Raw genomic sequence first — 25,552 nt, 5'->3', positions numbered from 1 at the left:
CAAAAAGAAGCAAACTGAATCTCTGATGAAAATGCTGATTTATTTGAGCACTGCATGGTATGATTGTGAGGCATCATCCACGTTGTCAGGCTCCATCACAGTACATTGCATTATAGAAGGAGGCCACACTTGTTTTTCTTACTGTGGAAATAGAATATTTGTCAGGTTCACAGGCATTTTTGTTAGTACTAGCAAAAGCACTAAAAAAAGGGAAAGGACAATATTATATACTTAAAAACTAACAGAAAAATGTACATTCAAGCTGAATTCTAACCCTGGTTTTACTCAGATAATTCACAACTCAGGATTATTACATCTCTAATTCAGATACCTACCTACATATATCTGACTACAGGAAGGATTGTAATCTACTTTGACCAAGTCAAACCCTGGATAAGAATTTTTAATGTGCTTAAATCATATTCTGTGTTTCAGCCACAAAGCACACGTTCTTTCCGGTTTGGGATTATCTTGAACGTTTCTGTTGTTTCCTAGATTTGAGGGTTTCCCCCTAACTTTTACTAAATGTTTTTCTGTCACATAATAAATAGTGAGTGTTTTATAGTAAACATAGGCCTGTCATAGTCAAGGATTGATGTACAGCTGAATATTGATTTAATCTTTGTTCTCTTAGGTTCAAGGACGCCCACAGAAAACACAGAGTATCATCATCTTAGAGTCCCATGTCATCTGCTGCACATTGAGCACAAGTGGTGGCTTACTACTTGAATCTGCTTTCCGGGGGCAAGGGGGTGTCCCCTTCAGCTGTGTCATTGTTGATGAGGTCAGTCAACAGTCAGCCATACAACTTTGACTAGTACTATGAGGAGTAAGTCTTAGATTAATTGTGGCTGCTGAGATGTTGAGGAGATGTGGGGTTTTTTTGCATCTGATTTTTACCTGCTATTACATGTGTATTCCCTTATGTAGAAATATGCTCCTTATGGCCAGGCGCGGTGGCTCAAGCCTGTAATCCCAGCACTTTGGGAGGCTGAGACGGGCGGATCACGAGGTCAGGAGATCGAGACCATCCTGGCTAACACGGTGAAACCCCGTCTCTACTAAAAAATACAAAAAAAAAAAAAACTAGTCGGGCGAGGTGGCGGGCGCCTGTAGTCCCAGTTACTCGGGAGGCTGAGGCAGGAGAATGGCGTAAACCTGGGAGGCAGAGCTTGCAGTGAGCTGAGATCTGGCCACTTGCACTCCATCCTGGGCGAAAGAGCGAGACTCCGTCTCCAAAAAAAAAAAAAAGAAATATACTCCTTAATGGCCCTCCATAGTGAAAGTGGATTTTCCCGTATTTGGGGGTTAGTCTTGAGGATGACTGATGATTTCTAACAAAATCTCTGCTGAGTGACTGTCTCGCTCCTGCTTAGAGTGCCTCTGGTAACCTTTTGATGTAGTTTTAATATAATTTTGGACAGCTTTGAGCCATAGTATGTTCACCTGACATCCTTTATTCCTAATTCACTCTTTGAGCAAACATTTATTGGGTACCTGCTGTTTGTCATAATGTAGAGTCAGAAGACAAAAGAAATGGAACAGGAGATACCAGAGAATTGAGTGATCAGGAGACCTAAGATCCAGTTTTCACCAGAAGGAAAGAACAAAAAGTGGAAATGATTAAATAGTTGAAGAAAATGTCATTGAATTTAAGAGAAATTTGAGTCTCGTGATCAGAGAGGCATGCTGAGGAACAAGGAAGAAAGCTATGGGGAAACACACTCCTGGACACTCCTGATGGGATTTATGAACCTCGAATACAAAGTTTTGAAAAGGGCCTGGTCATGGTGGCACACACCTGTAATCCAGGCACTTTGGGAGACTGAGGAGGGTGGATCACTTGAGCCCAGGAGTTTGAGACCAACCTGGGCAACATGGTGAAACCTTGTCTCTACTGAAAATACAAAAATTAGCCAGGTGTGATGGCATGTGCCTGTAATCCCAGCTATTCGGGAGGCTGAGGTGAGAGGATTGCTTGAGCCCGGGAGGCGGTGAACGACCATCATGCCACTGCCCTCCAGCCTGGGTGACAGTGAGACTCTGTCTCAAAAAAAAAATTTTTAAATAAATAAATAAAAATTTTAAAATAAAGTTTTAAAAGGACTTTAGAGGAGAAAAATTTTTTTCAGGCTCATGCCCAGCAAGAACAAAGAGCACACATCTGGCCGGGCACGGTGGCTCAATCCTGTAATCCCAGCACTTTGGGAGGCCGAGACCGGGCGGATCACGAGGTCAGGAGATCGAGACCATCCTGGCTAACACGGTGAAACCTCGTCTACTAAAAATACAAAAAAACTAGCCGGGCGAGGTGGCGGGCGCCTGTAGTCCCAGCTACTCGGGAGGCTGAGGCAGGAGAATGGCGTAAATCCGGGAGGCGGAGCTTGCAGTGAGCTGAGATCCGGCCACTGCACTCCAGCCCGGGCGACAGAGTGAGACTCTGCCTCAAAAAAAAAAAAAAAAGCACACATCTAGGATGTGCATGGCCTTCTGAACTTACGGCTGGTTCCTAAGCGGTAGTGGCCCACTTGGTGGCTGACTTCAAATACGTGTTTGATTTTTTTAAAAAACATGTGTTTGGAGAGTTTACTTTATTCCTTGTTTTTTTTTTGAGACTGAGTCTCGCTCTGTTACCGAGGCTGGAGTGCAGCAATGTGATCTTGGCTCACTGCAACCTCTGCCTCCTGGGTTCAAGCAATTCTCCTGCCTTAGCCTCCCGAGTAGCTGGGATTATAGACACTGGCTACCACGCCGAGCTAATTTTTTTGGTATTTTTAGTAGAGATGGGGTTTCGCCATGTTGGCCAGGCTGGTCTTGAACTCCTGACCTCAGGTGATCCACCCGCTTCAGCTTCCCAAAGTACTGGCATTACATGTGTGAGCCACTGCACACAGCCTGGAGGACTTATTTTGTTGGTTTTGTTTTGTTTTTTGATTTCAGGTAAATCCTTATTTTTGACATTTGGTGCAGGAGAAGTGTGGTACTTTTCTGAATGGTTAGAACTTTAATCAGATAAACTATATGGATGAATGGTAAAGATTGTTAAGACTGCCTTTTCCTTCTGTATCTTACCAAGGCTGGACAGTCTTGTGAAATTGAGACTCTTACCCCACTCATCCATCGTTGCAATAAGCTCATCCTAGTAGGAGATCCCAAGCAGCTCCCTCCCACGGTCATCTCTATGGTAAGTTTTTTATGTTCAGATTGCTTTAAAATGGAAGGGGCTTTTTAAAATGTTTGTTTTCCGGAGGGAGAGACATCTTTCTTGGATTGGCCTCTTAATTTGGAGGGAAAAGTAAGCAGTAACTGAGAAAAGAGAAGCACAGATTGAGTCTTAGTAAGCAAAAAAAAAAAGGGCCAGGCGCGGTGGCTCAAGCCTGTAATCCCAGCACTTTGGGAGGCCGAGACGGGCAGATCACGAGGTCAGGAGATCGAGACCATCCTGGCTAACATGGTGAAACCCCGTCTCTACTAAAAAATGCAAAAAAAGTAGCCGGGCGAGGTGGCGGGCGCCTGTAGTCCCAGCTACTCGGGAGGCTTAAGCAGGAGAATGGCGTGAACCCAGGAGGCGGCGCTTGCAGTGAGCTGAGATCCGGCCACTGCACTCCAGCCTGGGCGACAGAGCGAGACTCCGTCTCAACAAAAAAAAGAAAAAAAAAAAAATTCCTAAAAATACCCCTTTGTTCATAGTTGTTCTTCTGTGTATGTGTGGCAGAAGCAGTGTGTCAGGGACTGGAAGCCTAGATGGATGACGTGCCATGGAAACCAAGCTTTGGGAAAGGCAGTATGCATGTCTTTTAAGAGCTGAATCTGATTTATTTTAATCATACAAACACCAAAACAATAATAAATGAAAAACTGCACAAATAAGGAGAAGAATCCCACCCTCCTCATTTTTATTTAAATATGTACAAATTGAGGAAAACATGAAGTTAATTTAATTTTGGAGTACATTTCTATTTTTAGAATTTGATATTCTAGTGTTCATACAAGAAATGTCTGTGCCCCTCACATCATCTGAAAGTGAAGGTACTGGGGAAAAAAAAGAGTTGTGAACTCTGACTTCGGGAAGAGAAGAATCAGATTGTAGTCTAGTGTACTTTGTTGGGTTTTTTTTTAATCTCAGGAAAGACGTCTCTTGGAAATGCACATCAGAATCAGGATTCAGTAGATGTTTTGAAGTAATCTGAAGAGGTTTTAAAATTTAATAAAATGTGTATTTTTTACTAATAGCATAGATTATTTATACAGATAATTGAGCAGTGGCCTCAAATAATCCTAGAAAATAGATCATTTTCAAAGCATTTTTGTTGAAGTATGGCGTGAATGCAGGTGGTTATCGTTAGTGGTTTTTGACTTCGGAATTATTCAGAATGATAGCGCAGTTCTTTGTATGACATTTGAGCATAGGTACGTGATCACGTTAGTGTGTGGCCCAGAAGCACACCTGTCACCCAGTGAAAACCCGTGTGTGTAGGGAAGAACTGCTGCAGGTAACTCTGTTCATGGAGAATAATGAAGAGCAAATTCTGTATCCCATTTCTTTAAATAATACAGTATTTCATTGAAGGGCCTTAGTATATAGTGAAAAGAGAGATTGTTAATTGGCCTCAACTTTACTGCCTAGTTTAATGATTGATAAAAACAACAAAAATTAGAAAAAAATCCGTTTGTGCTTTTTAAATTGTTGTACAAATAAAACAGGCTATTTTGAGAAAATAATTACAAAGTTCATTTCCATAAGGTGCCTTTTTTGACCACCTATTTCTAGTGATAATTACAGTGAAAGTGAGTATTTTTAATGGATATTGCTGGGCATTTGTGTGTGTGTTCATCTTTTTCAGTATGTATATACTGAGTGCCAGCGTAATTCAGGTGCTGTTTAGGTCCTGGGGTTATGACAGTGAAGAAAACAGACAAAATCCCTGCCATGAGTCATGGTGTTTATATTCTAGGGGATAGCAGTCAGTTACTAAAAAGTGGCATATGCTTTGTATACATGTATATATTTATGTGTATATGTACATGGGTTTGGTTTTGTTTAAAGGTGGCAAAATCATTCTGTGCAGAATTTTTTTTTTTTTTTTTTTCAATCAGTAAATCAGGGGCATTCTCCCATGTCAGAATATAAATAAATTCTATGTCATTTGTAGAATGGACTAAGGTTTTGTCTGAAGGTAGATGTGTTACCTTATATAAGTTCCTTTTGTGTTTGCCCAAAGAAAAGATTAAAAATTAGATTTTGTGAGCTAACGCAGATAAACTTTTGAGGATTTAGGCAAAATTGTCATATGTCTATTAATAATTATTTTTTACTTACACAAACCTGTTTAAAATCACACACATGAATAGGTTAAGAAGTAGTGCCTTTTTTCCACTCTCATAGTTTGTGAAACAAGTTTATTCAGGCTTTGTACATCTTCAGTACCAGTATCTTTCACATCACTCATGAAGATTCCATCATCTTAGTGAAGTTTTCAGTACATTTTTACTTCCAGGTTATTTAAGATAAAGTACTTTTTGAAACTTTCTATGATGCCGCCATTGGAAAGTATATCCCAAGGCACAACTGTAATAACATCAAGACAGTTTATCCCGTTTGTCACTTTGGTCACTGTTTTTCAGATTGCAGAGTATAACCCATTATTTGGTTTGTGAAATCCATTTAGCACAGCTTGGGCATTCCTAATTCAAAAATTTGAAATGCTTCACTATCTGAAACTTCCCAAGTGCTGACATTATACTTAAAGTTCACGCTCAAAGGATATGCTCATTGGAATATTTTGAATTTTTGGATTAGGGATGGCTAACACGTAAGTCGAGTCTGTTTCCTTCACTGGAAATTAAGTCCCGTGAAACTTAATTTCACGGGAAGTCTTAGCACTCCAGATTATAGGTGCTTAGTACACATTAGATGGATGAATGAAGAATTTTGTCTTCAAAAGGCTTGTTTACAGTGGCATTCAGTATGTCTGTCTGTGAAGGTATACCCCCGGAAATAATTGTTGAAATCTGTGTTACATTTCTCTGCTTTCTTTATTGTTGGTTTTTTTGGGTGGCATCTTGTAGCATCAAAATAGCATCAGTCGTCTTTCACGAGATCGTATCTCTTTCATTAGCAGTTTATGAGTAGAAAATACCCCCACATGTATTCAAGATTCATGGCATTTTGGCTGGGTGTGGTGGCTCATGCCTGTAATCCCAGCTACTCAGGAGGCCAGAGACATGAGAATTCGCTTGAACCCGGGAGGTGGAGGTTGCAGATGAGATCATGCCACTCACTGCACTCCAGCCTGGGCGATAGAGCACTACTGTGTCTCCAAAAAAAAAGATTCATGGCATTTTGAGGATCAGAGTCAGAAACACCTTTTTTGTCTGAAGCTGTGGTTGGTAATCTTATGCTACCTGAACATTGCCATGTACATATTAGATCTCAGTAATCGTGTTTATAATAGTGGGAAAGATAGAAATGAATTCTTGGAAATTATTGCTTTATTTTGCCCCTCACAGAAAGCACAGGAGTATGGCTACGACCAGTCAATGATGGCTCGCTTCTGCAGACTGCTGGAAGAGAATGTAGAACACAACATGATCAGCAGGCTGCCTATTCTGCAGCTCACTGTGCAGTACAGGATGCATCCAGACATATGCCTCTTCCCTTCTAATTATATTTACAACAGAAACTTAAAAACAAATAGGTGAGTTCCCCTTACTGCTCGTGACCTTAGTAGTTTAGCTACTTATGAAGAATAGACATTTTACTCTCTTCTTCTTAGGTCTTGTCATAAAAAGCATAAATCATAGAGGATTAATAATTTTCTCTTGTTATAATAGCCATCGTGTTGAATACAGCAGAGCACATAAAAATGAAAGGGGGAAAAAGTCACCTATATTTATACTAACCAGAAATAATCACTGGTAACACATTTTGGTATATCCGCTTTCAGTCCTTTTTTTTTTTTGGAAGACAGTGTCTCATTCTGTCACCCAGACAGAATGAGTGTAGTGGCACAATCCTGGCTCACTGTAGCTTCAAACTTCCAGGCTCAATCGATCCACCTGCCTCAGCCTCCTGAGTAGCTGGAACTACACTCAGTCACCACCATGCCTGGCAAATGTTTGTATTTTTCTTTTTGTAGAAATGGGATTTCACTATGTTGCCCAGGCTGCTTTCAAACTCCTGAGCTCAAGCAATCCGTCTGCCTTGGCCTCCCAAAGTGCTGGGATTACAGGCGAGAGTCATTTCAGTCCTTTTACCATGCATATCTTTTTTTACTTTTTAAATTTTTGAAGGAAAAATGTGGGACCTTACTCAACATAGTATTCTGTGGCTTACTCTGAGTGTCTTTCCAGTCATATTTGTTATATTTTAATAATATAGATACCTTTCCTAGCACCAGGAAAGAAATAGAATTTGTTTTGTACCTTTCACTAATATACGTATAGAAAAGAATATTCCTGTTATCCCCTTACTTGCCCCAGCCCACATCACCACACAGAAAAAATTGTAGTAATACCAAAATATTTTCTTAAATCTTGACTTTATTCTGAATGTTGACTGCTTTTTTTACAGACAGACAGAAACCATTCGATGTTCATCGGATTGGCCATTTCAACCATACCTTGTGTTTGATGTCGGAGATGGTTCAGAAAGACGGGATAATGAGTATGTTCTCCTCTTGCCTCAGTCCTCTGATAGTCCCAGAATGTTACATGATTTGCATTCATATTTCTGTTAAATACATTTCCTATACACATCTCTCTGCCTAGTGTCAGGGCACAGTCATTTTCACTTAAGTTGATGCTTCTTTTTTCTGTATAATGGGGATAATATTACCTAATGTCATAAGCAAGCACTTGAGTAGATAATTGTTGAGCTCACAGCAGTGAGGGAAACAGACGTGCCTATTGCAAGATGGTGATCTCATGGGAAGACAGACTTTTACCAGGTAATCACCTAGGTAAGCAGTTTTCCCAGTTGGGTTAAGTACTGTGAAGGCTAAGTATAAATTCAGTTGAATGAAGATGTGAAAGGGAGGAAGGAAGTAGTGACAGAGGTTGGATGGTATTGGGTTGTGAGTAAGGGCATGTGTTCAGGTGGTCTGTATATGACAGCAAAGAGGAGTGGTGGTGTTGCTAGATAGCGGCAATGTCAGAGGAGCTGGGGATTCTTGTGAGAGACTAGGGGAGGAATGGTCTAGGGGTAGCATTTGTTGGCACATATGCAAGCACCACTCTGTCATGAAGTAGGAGGAAACACAAATCCCACTTATACATCATGGGATGCCTGCAGAGCAGGTGGCATTCTCAGGTGAGAATCAGGTGTTAGATAGGATACAGAGGTGGAAGGAGGGAACACTCATTGAAGAGGCTAAACATACAGAGGAGGAGTTGGCCATGGGATTGTAGTGCTGGAGGGACTGCAGCCTAAAGGCTTTAATGGGACCTGTTGGAGGAGAGCAAAGGATTGCGAGTTAAGCCCCAGAGCATCAGGAAGGAGGGTTATGAGCGGAATGTTGACCAGAGAGGGTTAATCTGGGAGGGGACCAAGGAAAATGAAGATTTCAGGGATGGAAGAGATCGCTCGCTGACTGGGTTGTCCATATAGTAATTCTCAAAGTTAGGAGAATGGGTATTTAAGGCTCGTAAAGCAAGGCGGGTAAGGTAGCCTCAGGAATCAAGGGATGGGGGCAGTACATCCCCTGGTCTTGGTGCATTTCGGGTCTTGTATGGTCATGAGGGAGCGTGTGGTTTCAGGAGGGGTTGAGAGTACCAGATATGAGACTGGTGAGGACTATAAAGAGGACATGAACCTGCTCCAGGGCCCCATGTTGTTCAGCTGGGGTCAAGTGGGACACATCCTTCACATTGAGTCTGTGTGGATGGCAGCTGCTTAGTTGCGTGGTGTCTGTTGTTTGCAGCCAGTGGTGGGGGATGAGGAAGATCATACATCTAAAGCATTTTCTCAGTGTTCAGAAGATAGTCAATCCTTAATTAGTGTTAGCTATGTCTTATTCACATCCTTGTTCTTATTAATACTGCTGTTCTTACTACTGCTATCCCTCTTTTAACAGATGAAGAAAGTGGTGCCTAAACTTCAGTTGATTTCAAACTCTTTTCTCTCTACGCTTCATTTTTCACTGGGCATTTCACATGTATTCATATTTACCATAGCATTTTCACGTTTATTCATATATACCATATTAATGGTCATGGTAACAGCCTCTTGGAGTCACTGCTAGCTGAATAAATGATGAAACCTATGTGCCTGCCATTTACTATAATGGGAAACAAACTCAATGGAACTTAAGTTAGCAATTAGCCTGCTATTAGTTTTGATAACATTGTGTTTTCTTTTTCCATCTTGTTTAGCTCATACATAAATGTTCAAGAAATAAAACTGGTGATGGAAATAATTAAGCTTATTAAAGACAAAAGAAAGGATGTTAGTTTTCGAAACATTGGCATAATAACTCATTACAAGGCCCAGAAGACGATGATTCAGAAGGATTTGGACAAAGAGTTCGATAGAAAAGGGTGAGCTATTTTTATAAATATTTCCAGTTTTCTTGTTGAATTAGATTGAGAGGATAAAGAAGGAAAGAAGAAAAGAGAAACTCTTTTTTTTTTTTTTTTTTGAGACGGAGTCTCGCTCTGTCGCCCAGGCTAGAGTGCTGTGGCCGGATCTCAGCTCACTGCAAGCTCCGCCTCCCGGGTTCATGAACACCATTCTCCTGCCTCAGCCTCCCGAGTAGCTGGGACTACAGGCGCCCGCCACCTCGCCCGGCTAATTTTTTATATTTTTTAGTAGAGACGGGGTTTCACCGTGTTATCCAGGATGGTCTCGATCTCCTGACCTCGTGATCCGCCCGTCTCGGCCTCCCAAAGTGCTGGGATTACAGGCTTGAGCCACCGCGCCCGGCCAGAGAAACTCTTAAGGAGTGGTCTGTGCAGATTGCTGATACGGCACAAGGAAGCTGGGATGCTGCTGGCTTTCAGACACTTGTGCTGTGGAGCTCCTGGGTAGACAGGGTACTTCCTGGCAGTTGGAATGTCAACATTCTCCTTGGCAGTGGAATCGACTAAGAAACCTGCCAGGTCTTTACCCTTCAATTCCATGACTTGTTCATCAGAATTCTTGTTCCAGCAAGACTAAAAGTGACATTTCACTTTAAATAAATGACTTAACCCTTGTATTGCCTTTATGTGTAGAATGAAGATCATGTTTTTGTTTCCTTCTTTACCTCAGCAGTAAAATTAAAGATTAAAATTAAAGATTTTTTTTTAAAGATTTAAGGTTATGGAAATCCATAACCTTAAAATCATCTTAACTTACAAGCACGCAGACTACCAAAATAGAATCTAGAAAACAATAGAAAAGCAGACCTATAGCCTGGGTGCAGTGGCTCACACATGTAATCCCAGCACTTCGGGAGGCTGAGGCGGGCAGATCACCTGAGGTCAGGAGGTTGAGACCAGCCTGGGCAACATGGTGAAACCCCATCTCTACTGAAAAAAAATACAGAACTTAGCCGGGCGTGGTGCATGCTCCTGTAGTCCCAGCTACTCGGGAGGCTGAGGTGGGTAAATCACTTGAACCCAGGAGGCGGAGGCTGCAGTGAGCTGAGATTGCCCCACTGCATCACTCCAGCCTGGGTGACAGAGCGAGACTCCATCTCAAAAAAAGAAAAAAATCAGACCTATATAACAAATAATGAAACATTTCCCAATAATGAAAAGCCCAGAACAAGCTAAGCTGGTGAATTCTATCAAATATTGAAAGAAGAATGAGCACCAGTCCTTCTCACATGCTTCCAATAAATAGAACACTCACATTCATTTTACGAAACCAGTATTAAACTGATAGCAAAGCCAAGGGAAGGCACCACAAGAAAACTACAGACCCAAATCCCTATGACTACAGATACAAAAATAGTGACTCAACAAAATAGTGACCAACTGAATCCAGCAGTTTATTAAAAGGATTTATACATCAAGACCTAGTGGGATTTATCCCAGGAATGTAAGATTGCTTCAACATATGAAAATCAGTATGATATACCATATTAGAAGAATGGGAAAACCCACATAATCAGCTCAGTAGATATGAAAAAAAATTGCACAGAACCCAAAACCCTTTGATGATTTAAAAAAAAAAAAAAAAAAAATCGAGGAATACAAAGGAACTTTTTTTTTGAGACGGAGTCTCGCTATGTCACCCAGGCTAGAGTGCAGTGGCTGGATCTCAGCTCACTGCAAGCTCCGCCTCCCAGGTTTATGCCATTCTCCTGCCTCAGCCTCCCGAGTAGCTGGGACTACAGGCGCCCACCACCTCGCCCGGCTAGTTTTTTGTATTTTTTAGTAGAGACGGGGTTTCACCATATTAGCCAGGATGGTCTCGATCTCCTGATCTCGTGGTCCGCCTGTCTCAGCCTCCCAAAGTGCTGGGATTACAGGCTTGAGCCACCGTGCCCGGCCCAAAGGAACGTTTTTTATTAATAAAAGGCAATTACGAAAAACTCATAGCTAACATTATACTTGATAGTAAGAATGAAAGCCTTTCCTCTAATATCAGGAAAGATGTTTGAAACTCTTACTGTTACTGCTTCTTTTCAACATTGTACTAGAGGTTTTAGCCAGAGCAGTTAAGTAAGGAAAAGAAGTAAAAAGCATCTTTATTGGAAAGAAAAAAGTAAAGCTATCTCTTTTGTTAGGTGGCATGATCTTATTTCTAGAAACCCTGACAAAGACACTATTAGAGATAATAAGCTTAACAGGATGCAAGATTAGTATGTAAAAGTTGATTATATTTTGATACAACTAGCAACGAACAATCTGAAAAGGAAGTTGAAACAATTCCATTTACAATAACATCAAAAAGAATAAAACACTTCGGAATAAATAGAACCAAAGAAGTATAAGACTTACATTCTGAAAACTGCAAACATTGTTGAAAAGAATTAAAGAACACCTAAATAGTCCAGGTGCAGTGGCTCACACCTGTAATCCCAGCACTTTGGGAGGCATAGGTGGGTGGATCACCTGAGGTCAGGAGTTCAAGACCAGCCTGGCCAACATGGTAAAACCCTGTCTCTACTAATAATAAAAAATTAGCTGGGCATGGTGGCACACGACTGTAATCCCAACTACTCCGGAGACTGAGGTAGGAGAATCACTTGAACCCGGGAGGCGGAGGTTGCAGTGAGCTGAGATCCCTCCATTGCACTCCAGCCTGGGCAACAAGAGTGAAACGCCATCTCAAAAAAAAAAAAAAAAATACTCAACCTAAATAAATATGAAGACACCCTGTTTTCATGGACTGGAAGACTTAGTATTGTTTTGTTTTTTGCATATTTTGGTGTTTTTTCATTTTTAGTAGAGACAAGGTCTCACTAAGTTGCCCAGGCAAAAACTCCCAAGTTCACATGATCTTCCCAAAGAGCTTAGATTACAGACATGAGCTACCATGCCCAGCCAAAGACTTAGTATCAGTGTGACCATTTCTGTAAAAAAGGCAGTTGGAATACATCTGTAGATCAATTTGGGGAGTGCTGCCATCTTAACACTAAGTCTTAGTAACTTGTACTGTGTTACCACAAGAAATATTAATGAAAAAAAGGGATGAAGTTCTGTTACATGCTACAACATGGATGAACTTTGGAAATGTTATGCTAAGGGAAAACAGTCACAAATAATTACATTTTGTAATTCCATTTATGTGAAACTCACAGTATAAGACAATCTGTAGAGACAGAAAATAGATTAGTGGTTGCCGGGGAATGGAGAGAGGAGGAATTCAGGCTAACCTCCAAGAAAATGTTTTAAAAATTTTTAGCAGCTGGGCATGGTGGTGCATGCATCTCTTTGGGAGACTGAGGCAAGGAGGATTGTTTGAGCCCCAGAAGTTTGAGTCTAGCCTGGGCAACGTAGTGAGACTCTCTCTTTCTCTCTCTCTCTTTTTTTAAAGTTTCTTAAAAAATAAAGACTGTAAGGCCAGGCAAGGTGGCTCACATCTATAATCCTAACATTTTGGGAGGGTGAGGTGGAAGGATTGCTTGAGGCCAGGGGTTTGAGACTAGCCTGGGCAATATGGCAAGACCCCATCTCTACAAAACATGGAAAAATTAGGGTGGTGGTCCATGCCTGTAGTCCTAGCCACTTAGGAGGCTGAGACAGGGCTCTAGTGTTCAAGTTACAGTGGGCTATGAATATGCCACTGCACTCCAGCCTGGACAAGAGTGAGGCTAGCCTATCTCTCAAAAAACCAAAAACTAGTTTATAAATATGTTTATTTAATAATTATCTTCCTTTTTCCAGTAAATATGTTTCTCTTTTGTAAATAGACCAGCAGAAGTAGATACTGTGGATGCGTTCCAGGGTCGGCAGAAGGATTGTGTTATTGTTACATGTGTCAGAGCAAATAGCGTGCAAGGTTCAATTGGGTGAGTTACTGTCATTGTTGCTCTTTTATACATTGTTGCTTGTTTATAATTCAGGATTAGGTTCATTATCACTGTTAGAGAACACCATTTGCTTTCTTAATTTTCTTTTGTGAAAACCTGTGTAATATTATGAAAGTTTCTCTTTTTTTTTTTTTTTTTTTTTGAGACGGAGTCTCGCTCTGTCGCCCAGGCTGGAGTGCAGTGGCCGGATCTCAGCTCACTGCAAGCTCCGCCTCCCGAGTTTACGCCATTCTCCTGCCTCAGCCTTCCGGGTAGCTGGGACTACAGGCGCCGCCACCTCGCCCGGCTACTTTTTTTGTATTTTTTAGTAGAGACAGGGTTTCACCATGTTAGCCAGGATGGTCTCGATCTCCTGACCTCGTGATCCGCTCATCTCGGCCTCCCAAAGTGCTGGGATTACAGGCTTGAGCCACCGCGCTCAGCCGAAAGTTTCTCTCTCTTTTTTTTTTTTTTTTTGAGACGGAGTCTGACTGTCGCCCAGGCTGGAGTGCGGTGGCCTGATCTCAGCTCACTGCAAGCTCCGCCTCCCAGGTTCACGCCATTCTCCTGCCTCCGCCTCCCAAGTAGCTGGGACTACAGGCGCCCGCCTCGTCGCCCCGGCTAGTTTTTTGTATTCTTTAGTAGAGACGGGGTTTCACCGTATTAGCCAGGATGGTCTTGATCTCCTGACCTTGTGATCCACCCGTCTCGGCCTCCCAAAGTGCTGGGATTACAGGCTTGAGCCACCGCGCCCTGCCAAGTTTCTCTTTTAAGTTGTGAAATAGACCCACTGTTAGATCTTGGTACAGTCTTGGCCCACTGCAACCTCCACCTCCTGGGTTCAAGCAATTCTTCTGCATCAGTCCCCCAAGTAGCTGGGACTACAGGCATGTGCCACCACACCCAGCTGATTTTTGTATTTTTCTGTAGAGACAGGGTTTCGCCATGTTGCCCAGGCTGCTCTCAAACTCCTGAGCTCAAGTGCTCCACCCATTTTGGCCTCCCAAAATGCTGGGGTTATAGGCCTGAGCCACCGTGCCTGGTCTTGGTGTCTTTTATATTAACCCATTTCATAGTGTGAATCTGTTCTTTTATTTAATAAGATTCAAATAAACAATTAGATTAAGTATACTTTGCAGAGGTGTGTAACTCTCCATGGTATGTGTCAAAGTGTCATTGTTTTTTGTGTTTTCCTGCTTTGGCTAAGTTTGTTAACCTTAACTACTGTCAGTGTATTTAAGATGCTAAGGACAATCTGTATGAGTGACAGAATATTCCCCCAAGCCCAAGACTCTTACATAATTATTTGTTCTTTGTCATGAGAAGCAGATAGAATTTACAGGTTATAAATTAGTTTGTTTTCAAATAAAATAGTAATTAAAGTAATCTTCGCCTCTCCCTGGGATGGGCTGCATATACAGAGACCAGTTATATCTCAGGGTCAGTTTATAAATAGTCCTTTCTCTCCCAGCTAATTTGAAATTTCACTTTTGTCGTACATCAGTTCTATTTCTGAGCTCTGTTTCTGAGCTGTTGAAGTATTTATCTGCTGTTCATGTAATTCTACACTAGTTCTACAATATCTTAACAACCTGGATATATTTAAATGTAAGAATAAAGTGAATGGGCTGGTACCACATTTTTAGGATTTTTGAAGTCTTCAAGATTGCACTGTTAAAATTTCCAATTATCTCATCCAGGTAAAAATAGGAAATTGATAGATACATCACTTTGAAGGAAGCCCTGAGGTTTTGGTTTGTTTACTGTTTTTAATAGGAATTCTTCTGTGCCCGGTACCCTGTATTGGGGCAGAGAGTAAGAAAGCACTGTGACTTCTAGAGGAGTGGAGGAATCCCGGAAAAGCTGCCTGCAGTCCACCTGTGTCTCACATGGGCATGCTGAGTCATTCCTAGAGTCCACTTGTGTGTCACACGTTCACGCTGTCATTCTAGAGTCCAACCTGTGTCTCACACAGGCACGCCGAGTCATTCTAGAGTCCAACCTGTGTCTCACACGGGCGTGCCGAGTCATTCTAGTCTACCTGTGTCTCACATGGGCATGCTGAGCCATTCTACAGTCCACCTGTGTCTCACATGAGGATGCTGAGTCATTCTAGAGTCCGTCTGTGTCTTGGGCATGCTGAATCATTCTAGAGTCCACTTTGTGTCTCACACGTTCACGCTGAGTCATTCTAGAGTCCACCTGTGTCTCGGGCATGCTGAGTTATTCTAGAATCCACATTGTGTCTCACACGGGCACGCTGAGTCATTCTAGAGTCCTCCTGTGTCTCGGGCACACTTAAGTCATTGTAGAGTCCACCTGTGTCTCACACAGTGTGTTAAATCATTCTAGACAAAGAAGGAACTCTTTTTTTATTGCCTAGATTCCTGGCAAGTTTGCAGAGATTGAATGTCACCATCACACGAGCCAAGTACAGCCTCTTCATCCTCGGACATTTGAGGACCCTGATGGTAGGTACCAGAGAGCTCAGAAATTTACCAATTGTTACTATTGTTTGTTTGAGTTTTTGTTCTTATTTTCCATCAAAGTGTAAATGATTTCTGGATTACAAAATAATGGTTGTTATGTTTTCCAGCAACTTCTTCCTAGGAGCTTTTGTGTACACGTGAACCATTCGCCTTTTTTCAGCCCAGAACCCAAGTATCTACACTGGGCTCTCAAGGTGACCATTTTAAAACAAATTATCCACATCATAGGATTATTGTTAAGAAGGTATATTAAATCCACAAATGTAAAGTGCCATAGCAATTACTTGGCACTTAGTAAACACTCAGTAAATGTGACTGTTTATTGGCCCAGCTTAATGCCAGAGAGAGTTTGCAGGCGCGTGCTCTGCTCTGCTTTTTTGCTGGCACTGGGAGCCGTGCTGCTCACTGTTTCTCCAGCACTTAGCGTCTCCGGCATTCTTCTGCCAGGACAGGCGCCCCTCTGGAAGAGGTGTACGAGTTTCCAAGTTTAGTAGACAAATGGTACAACTTAATTCACTGATACCACAGCTAGATGTCTCACGTATTTGCTGTTTGTCTCATTAGGGGTAATAACTTTGTAGGTTTTCTCATTTCTCTTTTTATAAAGTCATTGATTTCATCTAAGAAGAGCCAACTTGGCTGTTTCCCCTGGTTTTGGTTCCTGCCACCAGGTGGCGCTCAGATACACCTTTCTCGTTTCACTCTTCTCTATCACCTCCAGCCTTTGTCGTTTGTGTGCCTACTCTGAAGGAAGTTTTAAAAGCTGTGTACCTTTTATTTTTATGTACCTCCCATTTTTAAGTTGATAGAAAAAATCTTTGTAAGTTTAAATATTACTGAAGATTATGTTTCTGATGTATTATCAATATTGACATTTTAAAATACAGCAATTAAAACGATTACATCGCTCTTAAATATATTCAGTGGAATAGAAAGCAATATTATTTTATTTTTTCCTCTCTTTGAAATTATACTTCTATTCCTACTTGTTTGGGATAAGATTCACTGGGGTAATCTCTTTTTAGAATTAAAAGCCTTTATATTAATCTCACTGAACTACATGTCTCTCATGATAATTTCTGTGTAACTGGAAAGTTTAAAACGTTGTATCCCCCCCCTTTTTTTTTTTGGATACAGGGTCTCGCTCTATCACCCTGGCTGGAGTGCAGTGGTGCAATTACAGCTCACTGCAGCCTCCGCCTCCTGGATTTAAGCTATTCTCCCTCCTCAGCCTCCTGAGTAGCTGAGACTACAGACGCATGTACCACCACACCCTGCTAATTTTTTGTGCTTTTAGTAGAGACAGGGTCTTACCATGTTGTCCAGGCTGGTCTCAAACTCCTGGGCTCAAGTCATCCCACTTCGGCCTAAAAAGTTGATTTTTATAACTACTTGGGGAACCCACGTGAAGGGTGCATGCAACCTCTCAGTGCTTTCTTTGCAACTTCCTGTAAATCTATAGTTATCTCAAAATATAGGTTTGGATTTTTAAAAATTGCTTTTCCTGTGACCATAAGGATCTGAGTGTTAAAACGTGATCTCTTGTCAGTTGAATAGCTTAACACTTATTTGTACAATTGAGCAAAACAAGACAAATATTTTTAATATTACGGATTTTGATTGTGTTTTTTTTTTTTTTTGAGACGGAGTCTCGCTCTGTCGCCCAGGCTGGAGTGCAGTGGCTAGATCTCAGCTCACTGCAAGCTCCGCCTCCCGGGTTCACGCCATTCTCCTGCCTCAGCCTCCTGAGTAGCTGGGACTACAGGCGCCCGCTACCTTGCCCGGCTAATTTTTTGTATTTTTTAGTAGAGACAGGGTTTCACCGTGTTATCCAGGATGGTCTCGATCTCCTGACCTCGTGATCCGCCCGTCTCGGCCTCCCAAAGTGCTGGGATTACAGGCTTGAGCCACCACGCCCGGCCTTGATCGTGTTTAAACCTGAAAAGTAAATGAAATGTTACTAGAGATACATCTTTTAGTGATGCCTTGATTAAAGGAGCTTCATGGACACTACTGCTTTTCATCCTCCCTTTATTTGGCAACTCAGGGTGTTGATGTGTCTTGGCAGTGCACTCTGTGGATGGATGAGGCCCATCGTGATTATGAAGGGTGGGGTGCAGCAGGCAGGGCAGCCCAAGGAGGACATGGGAAGCTGGGGCTTGGAAGTTTATTCCGTAACCCTTTTTCACATTCCGTTTAGACAGTGTTTGGGAGCCCTTGGGTCACACACCCTTCCACAACTGTACGGACCACTGACCTCCAGCTAATGGCACTGACATTGTCTTCACTCTAGGAAGGCAGTGCTACAAAAAGAGACAGACTAGAATATAAAAATTCCCAATTTGTCAGCTGAGCTTTCTAACTTTTTTTGTCCTTGGGCTTTTTCTTTGTTGTTTTGGGGATTTGTTTTTGTTTTTAATTTTTTAGCCTAGTTCCCCTTCTGGAAATGGGATCAATCATTAAAGTGTTTGATTTCCTCTGAAAAACCAAAGCTAATTGTGTCTGCTCAGAACTGTTTTTGTGATCTTAGGAATGGATTAAACACCAAGTTTAGGTGTGGTAAACTTAGCAAAAATAGCAAGGCCATCTGCTTCACATATGTGTTTGAGCCACAGGCTAAGGATCTCTAGAGATCTGAGTAAGAAAGAGAACTGAGCCACAGAGCCTGGCACTCCCTCCACAGACCTGTCTGGAATATGCCAGCCACTGTGCCAAGCGTTTTATTCTGGTCACATGACTTCTCCAAACCTTAAAAAACTACTGTGACGTCAGCTTATTACCATAGTTTATCAAATTCAACAAACCATTCATTATAATATGCACCACCACTATTTTATGTACCATTATTAGACTATGATACAGTGCTTTATTTTCACTTAGAACTTTCATATTTATTGAAAGGACTCTTTTAAGACTTGAGACAGATTTTTATCACATTCTTACGCATACATAAAAGAGAAAATACAAGTAAAATAATAGGTTAAGATATTCCTAAAAATATTTCACTTTCAGAATCTAGCACGTATGAATCACTTCCCGGTGCGTAGTCACCGGTGTTGCCATTCATCCTCAGTGCAGTAGTAAGATTGGCAATTTAGCGTTTGCTAAGAGTTTCACCATTGTCTCCAGAATTTTCTTAGAACCCTTGATCTCCAGTGTATAAAGTTTTTTTGTTTTTTGTTTTTTGTTTTTTTTTGAGACAGAGTCTCACCCTGTTGCCCAGGCTGGAGTGCAGTGGTGCAATCTCAGCTCACTGCAACCTCCGCCTCCTGGGTTCAGGTGATTCCCGTGCCTCAGCTTCTCAAGTAGCTGGGATTACAGGTGCGCGCCACCACACTTGGCTCATTTTGGTATTTTTAGTAGAGACGGGGTTTCACCATGTTGCCCAGGCTGGTCTTGAACTCCTGACCTCAGGTGATCCGCCTGCCTCGGCCTCCCAGAGTGTTAGGATTACAGGTGTAAGTCACTGCGCCCAGCCCAGGGCATAAGTTTTAATGCTGGTGTTTTCTTGTCTTATCAGAAAGTGTCTGTAGAAGGTTTTCGGGCAAGATCTTTAAATGGTTTATTGACTAAAAGTCTAAGGGTTATAATTGCCTCATCATGAAATCCCCAGGGACGGGTACATGGCTAAGAGGGTCCCCAAGGTCAGAAATGGTAAAATGTGAAAGCAATGTGCACTTCAGAATCCATTAAATAAAATATTACTCCTATTTTACAGATGAGGAAACAGGCTCAGAAAGGTCAAGTGACTTGACTAAGGTCACACAGCAAGTAAATACTGTGCAGCCTCCCTGCTTCCCTGACATATCCTTAGGAATAGTACAGGAGCCCCCATGAGAGGGTAGCTGTCCTTTTTCTTCTTCTCTTTCTTCTTTCTAAAGAGACCTGAGTTCTAGTGGTTGTAAAGCAGCAGCCTCTTCTGAGGAAACTGTCGGGAAGAGAGGAGAGACGGATGTGTTTGGCGACTTTCCCAAGATGGGATTTTATGTCTTAAGCTCCTCTAGGAAACAGGCAGAAAGTGAGATGATCTCTTGGAGATCTCAGTGATGAAGATGTTTTAGCCATTTGGGGTTTGGGAGGCCTTTGGAAATCCAATGAAAGCCGTGGGCCTTTTTCTGGAATAGTCACATGCACTCAGAAGTTTGCTTTCTGAAACCAGACCTTCCTGTTTCAGAATGTTAGCCCTGCCAAGTGGTGTAGGCAGTACTCTAGATCACTGTCCAAAGGACCTTTCTGTGATAATGGAAATGTTTTGTGTCTGCACTGCTCAGTACAATGGCTATTAGTCATGTGTGACCGCTGTGTACTTCAAATGTGGCTGCTGCAATTTAGGAACAGAGTTTTATATTTTGTTTTATTTTAATTAATTGAAATATAAATAGCAACATGATGCTCCTAGTGACTAGCGCAGACTTGCATTGCAGTTGAATGCACTGATAAAAATGGTTGAAGTTCAGCCAGGCACAGTGGCTCACGCCTGTAATCCCAGCACTTTGGGAGGCTGAGGTGGGTGGATCATGAGGTCAGGAGATCGAGACCATCCTGGATAACACGGTGAAACCCCGTCTCTACTAAAAATAAAAAAATTAGCTGGGTGTGGTGGCCTGTAGTCCCAGCTACTTGGGAGGCTGAGGCGGGAGAATGGCGTGAACCTGGGAGGCGGAGCTTGCAGTGAGCCAAGATCACACCACTGCACTCCAGCCTGGCGACTCCATTTCAAAAAAAAAAAAAAAAAAAAAGGTTGAAGTTCTCCCTTATAGGCTGTGACCAGGTCTTTTCTTTTTTTTTTAGGAATGGGACTTTATCATTTTGTATTCGAATTTATTTTTTCCTTTCATCCTTGTCTGACAAGTAATGAATCTTGAGAATCTGTCCATATAATAATATACATTATTTGTTCAGAAATGAAAGCTGGAACTCTATGCTTCCCAAGCAGTGTTTCTTTGGGGTGTAATTCTTTCTCCCTTCTCATTGTTTCAAGGAAAACCAGCATTGGAATCAGCTGATTCAGGATGCTCAGAAGCGTGGTGCCATTATTAAGACCTGTGACAAAAACTATAGACATGATGCAATGAAGATTCTGAAACTCAAGCCTGTGCTACAGAGAAGTCTCACTCACCCTCCTACCATAGCCCCAGAGGTATCCAGACCCCAGGGTGGCTTGCCCAGCAGCAAGCTAGACAGTGGATTTGCCAAGACATCTTTTGCTGCTTCTCTGTACCACACACCCTCTGACTCCAAGGAAACTACTCTTATTGTTACTTCCAAGGACCCTGAAAGACCTCCTGTTCATGACCAACTTCGGGACCCACGACTGCTGAAGAGGATGGGCATTGAGGTCAAAGGAGGAATATTTCTATGGGATCCACAACCCTCGAGCCCCCAGCATCCTGGAGCAACACCTCCTGCAGGAGAGCCGAGCTTCCCTGTTGTTCACCAGGACCTGGGCCATGTACAGCAGCCTGCTGCTGTGGTGGCTGCTCTGAGCAGCCACAAACCTCCCGTGCAGGGCGAACCTCCAGCTGCCAGTCCTGAGGCTTCCACGTGTCAGAGCAAATGTGATGACCCAGAAGAGGAGCTCTGTCACAGGAGAGAGGCCAGGGCTTTCAGTGAAGGCGAGCAGGAGAAGTGTGGTTCCGAGACCCCTCACACCAGGAGGAACTCTAGGTGGGACAAGAGGAGCCTGGAGCAGGAGGACAGCAGTTCCAAGAAAAGAAAGCTTTTATAGAAAAGCCCAATGACATGGGCCAGCAGCCACAGCATATTGTAAACTGAAGATGACCAGCTCGGGGAACCATCTAGATAAGCTTATTTGTTTTTGTAAGGAGCTTGTGTGCTGTTGGAAAACACGGAAAATGCATCCTGAACACCTGAGCCTCTGGTCATCTTCAGTACTTTCTGTCCTTTGCAAAAGCTTTTAGAGGGCATTGTGTATCAGTAATAATGTCCTTGAAGTCAGAGACCGGAAATGTTGATCTCTTACTCTTCTGTAGACGAGGAGGTCAGACTGGAGTGAATGTTGTAAAAGTTGAAATGTATATTTGTATAGCAAATAACAAAATCCTTTTAAAATTTAATCTAGTAGACTGCTTTTCTTTCCCCTGTTTAAAATGTTAATCATTTTTCGACAGAACAAACTTTATATTAAAAAAAAAAAAAAGATGGGAGGAGGGCAGGTCCTTTCAACCATTGTTAGGGCAAGACAGATTTATTTAACAGCCTAGCTTGGAATAAGCTGAGTTAGTGCTGGTGTCTCTAGCTCTATTTAAAAAAAAGCAAACACCCCCCCCCCAAAAAAAAAACCTGGAGTCTCCTAGGGGTCACTTTGGGCAGCAGAGTTGTGTTAGGTAAAATCCTGCTGACATGGTGCATTTTTAGACACAGGCCCAGGGTATTCTATTTCTGTGATGAGTTCATTTACCTGTTTAGTATGCACATAGTTCCCTAGCTAAAATCCCTAATCTTCTTGAAAGAGAAGAATATGGAGTGAAAGAATAATTCTTGAGCTATCATTCAAGTGCTCCCAGCATGTTGTGAGCTTTGTGTGACAGGTGAGGTACAGACATGTAGTTGCCAAATGCTAGATTAGCGCTGACTCAGCTGTGGAAGAATCACCTCAGCTTACATATGTCAGACAGATGTAACTAGTTTTCCAGAAAGCCTGGGAAACTGTGTGTTTAACATTTCCCAAGGGACTCTGGTCACCAGGCAGCCTGGGAACTGCTAGGGCACGCCAAATAGAATATTTTGGGCGGGAAAGAAGCACCCGGTTTAAAATGAAAAGTAACCAGAGGAGTTCAGAACTGGGAAGAGAGTGGCAGACTTCCTGTGATCTTCAGAAATCATCTACCTGGTGAAAATACATGCTGTTTAGAATATCTGATAGGTGTTTCCAGTTACCGTTAGAGGTGATAGTGTTTTTGTGGAGGAAAAAAATTGGCCATGGTGAATGGAGATCGAGGCGGCTCAGGACAAGGGAGCGGCGGGCTGCCTGATTCTGTCCAGTTTTCCAGGCAGCCACACAGTGAATTGGAGTATCCTAAACATGAGAATGTCCAGCTGACAGTTGTAAAAACTAGGGGTCTGTAGTGAATGCCTCATTTGGGGGTAGGAAAGTAGCTGAAGGTTCATGTGCATTATTTGACTTTTCCCTTGTCATTTTTAAGCAAAAAAGGATTTTGTGTTAGAAATTCTACTTGAGCAGATTATAAAGAGCTTTAAAAAACAACTTTTGCTTGCCAAAAGTTTGAACATTTGATTTCATTACCTGTGTCTCTCTCCCTGGTGTCCAGACCTGACTAATGTCGGCTGAACACTCCTGAAACCCAGGCAGCAGGTGACATCCTAGAGTGCTTTGTCCCCAGAGGCAGCTGCTGCTTCCTGTGTGGGGGCGGAGAGTTTGTCCTTGGCCATGCAGTGTGTGACAGTTCAGGACGGGGAGGGATGGGCCCCCCTCTGTCTGGGTCAGGGGCTTTATCAGCTTCTTCCATGTGCCTTTGGAAAGAAATCTCGTTACTTTAAGTTTACTTTTCTGTTATCTTGATGAAGTGCCCATTTTAGCAGACACTTGTCATGGTGACCACTTAGGGAACGTACGAACTCCTAAGCTTCCAAAGGGAGGCGTGGCAAAAACAGTTGGGGCCAGGATGTCTCCCACACTGCTCGTGTTAATACTGTTAACACCTGATTTGAGAAAGAAGTTTTCTCTAAAATGCATATTTTGCTGCCACACACTGAACAATATTATTTCCAGTTAAGTTTGATGCCCGTTCACCTGTTGGTTCACCACTCACCAGATCTGATTCTGCAAGAATCAGTGGTGGAACTACGTCATCCTTTCTAACAAGTGAGCCTATGTCCTGTGACGGCCTTTCACAGCGGAATGCAGTTGTCCCTGACATTACTTTGGAAACTTCACTCGTTCCAGTTGGTACAAGTATTTGCCAAAGGCATTTCATGTGTTTACTGTGGCCCCTCTTGATGTGGCTGTCAGCGCAGCGTTGTTGAACAGGGCTATTCTTTTTACAGGGTGTAAAGTGTGGCTCTTTGCTTTGTCTTTGCCATGGCATTAAAAGAAAGTTCCCTGTCTTCTTTCAGTATTAGTTATTTGAACATGAATATGTCCTACTTACAAACTTGTTTTGTTTCTTTGTATATAACTTGCCTTGGATTTGTTGTGCGCAGTTTGTTGAGTTGTATGTTTTTGTGAATTATCAGGAGTAAATTTGAGTATATGTGAATAACCTCCTGTAAATGAATTTTATAACAAAAATGTACTGAACTATTTTTTAAAGTTGTGCAGATTAGCAATTTTTTGCTACAGCTTTGACTTTTCTATGCTGTGAATTAATAGCTGGGATTTGGCAAATAGTAGCCCTGTTGTCTTTGTTAAACCCTACATTTTAAGAGGAAATGGCAGAATTAAAAGCAGAAACAAGACGGACATGGATTAGAAGTTATGTATTACTGAAGTAAACTACAAGGTACTAACATCCATTTCGTCTGCCATTTGGTTTGCTTTATGCTGAAATTACTTGGGGATTTGTGTAATTCAGACATAAAAAGTTTCATTATCCAGCCCAGCCCTCCTTCCTAGCTCCTTTTGGACTCTTCTCTATACAGTAATGAGGTGCATTGAGGCCAGCTGTGCTGTTCAGTTACCGACTGAAGTTTGGTCCAACAGAAATACATTGCTCATCGTTAGGTTGGAATTGGGGTGGAGGTGAGATAGGAGGAACAGATGGACAGTGACCCGTGAAAGGAGCTCCCAGGGGCACTGGTGGAGGGACAGGGTAGAATTGCTCTGGCCAGGGGTTGCTGATGGTTATAGAAGTGGAACACACTTTATAAAACAATAACTTCAGGAAATGTAGTCAGCTTCCCCGCACTTGTGCCTGTTAAAAGGCACTTGGCCTCCGCCTCCATGTCTCTGTACCCAGAAGCGTGTGCACACAGCCCACTTGGCCGGTTTGGTTCATTCAGTATGCATACACAAATTACCAGGAAGGGTAAAATGGGGTGTTTGGGACTTAGGGGGAATAATAAATTTGCCCAATGGCCAGGCGAGAGATGAGTGCTGCACGGTGGTCATTTGTGGAATTTGTTACTGCGGCAGCCTTAGCGACGGTTTTTGAAGTCATCAGACATCTCTCTCCTGACCCATCCGCCCCCACAATCGCCCCCACCTCCTGGGGTTCACCATTCATTGAGGAATAAATAATTCAGGGAGGAAACTAAAATTTAGCCTCAGCTTAAATAGAATTGACAGTGTCGTACAGCACCACACAGGCAGTTTCTGTACACAAGGGATCCCTCCATGACTGAAAAGACCTGAGTTATCGTCACCCTGTCCTGTACAGAAGGCATTTGCCAAGTCAAATGGCAGAAATGGCATTTGTAGTTTGGGTGTTTGAAACTGCGGGAGGAGGAACTCTGTTGCTGTCCTGTCAGCTCAGTAGACACAGTTGCCTTTGTTTTCAAGCAGCGTTACAACAGAATTGTCAGATTGGTAATTTTCAGCCTTGAGTTTTAACATTAGGGAGCACATTGGGCTCACCTGGGGGACTTTTAAAAAACATTCTGATTGCCTGGGATCCATCCTAACATGATGATACAGTGGTT

General features: G+C 42.4%; 1 protein-coding gene across 12 annotated transcripts in view; it reads left to right on the top strand.

Annotated features, from left to right (window-relative positions):
* SETX (senataxin) overlaps positions 1–24,425 on the top strand; it is a 100,100-nt gene extending 75,675 nt beyond the window's left edge. For 6 of the 12 annotated variants that reach the window (XM_033194724.1, XM_033194707.1, XM_033194718.1 and 3 more), the window contains 9 exons: positions 635–784; positions 3,077–3,184; positions 6,511–6,698; positions 7,574–7,666; positions 9,373–9,537; positions 13,344–13,442; positions 15,826–15,913; positions 16,039–16,125; positions 20,913–24,425. In XM_033194724.1, coding sequence (XP_033050615.1) covers positions 635–784; positions 3,077–3,184; positions 6,511–6,698; positions 7,574–7,666; positions 9,373–9,537; positions 13,344–13,442; positions 15,826–15,913; positions 16,039–16,125; positions 20,913–21,659 — 1,725 coding nt within the window. In that variant the 3' untranslated portion in view covers positions 21,660–24,425. The other 6 variants (XM_033194751.1, XM_033194758.1, XM_033194766.1 and 3 more) reach the window with 5 other exon arrangements.
* The last annotated feature ends 1,127 nt before the right edge of the window (positions 24,426–25,552 follow it).

This window comes from Trachypithecus francoisi, unplaced genomic scaffold, assembly GCF_009764315.1.
Source record: "Trachypithecus francoisi isolate TF-2019V2 unplaced genomic scaffold, Tfra_2.0 Contig01585, whole genome shotgun sequence".
Classification (NCBI taxonomy): Eukaryota; Metazoa; Chordata; class Mammalia; order Primates; family Cercopithecidae; genus Trachypithecus; species Trachypithecus francoisi.
Note: the sequence above shows the minus strand (reverse complement) of the source record. Positions and strands in the feature narration are given on the sequence as shown.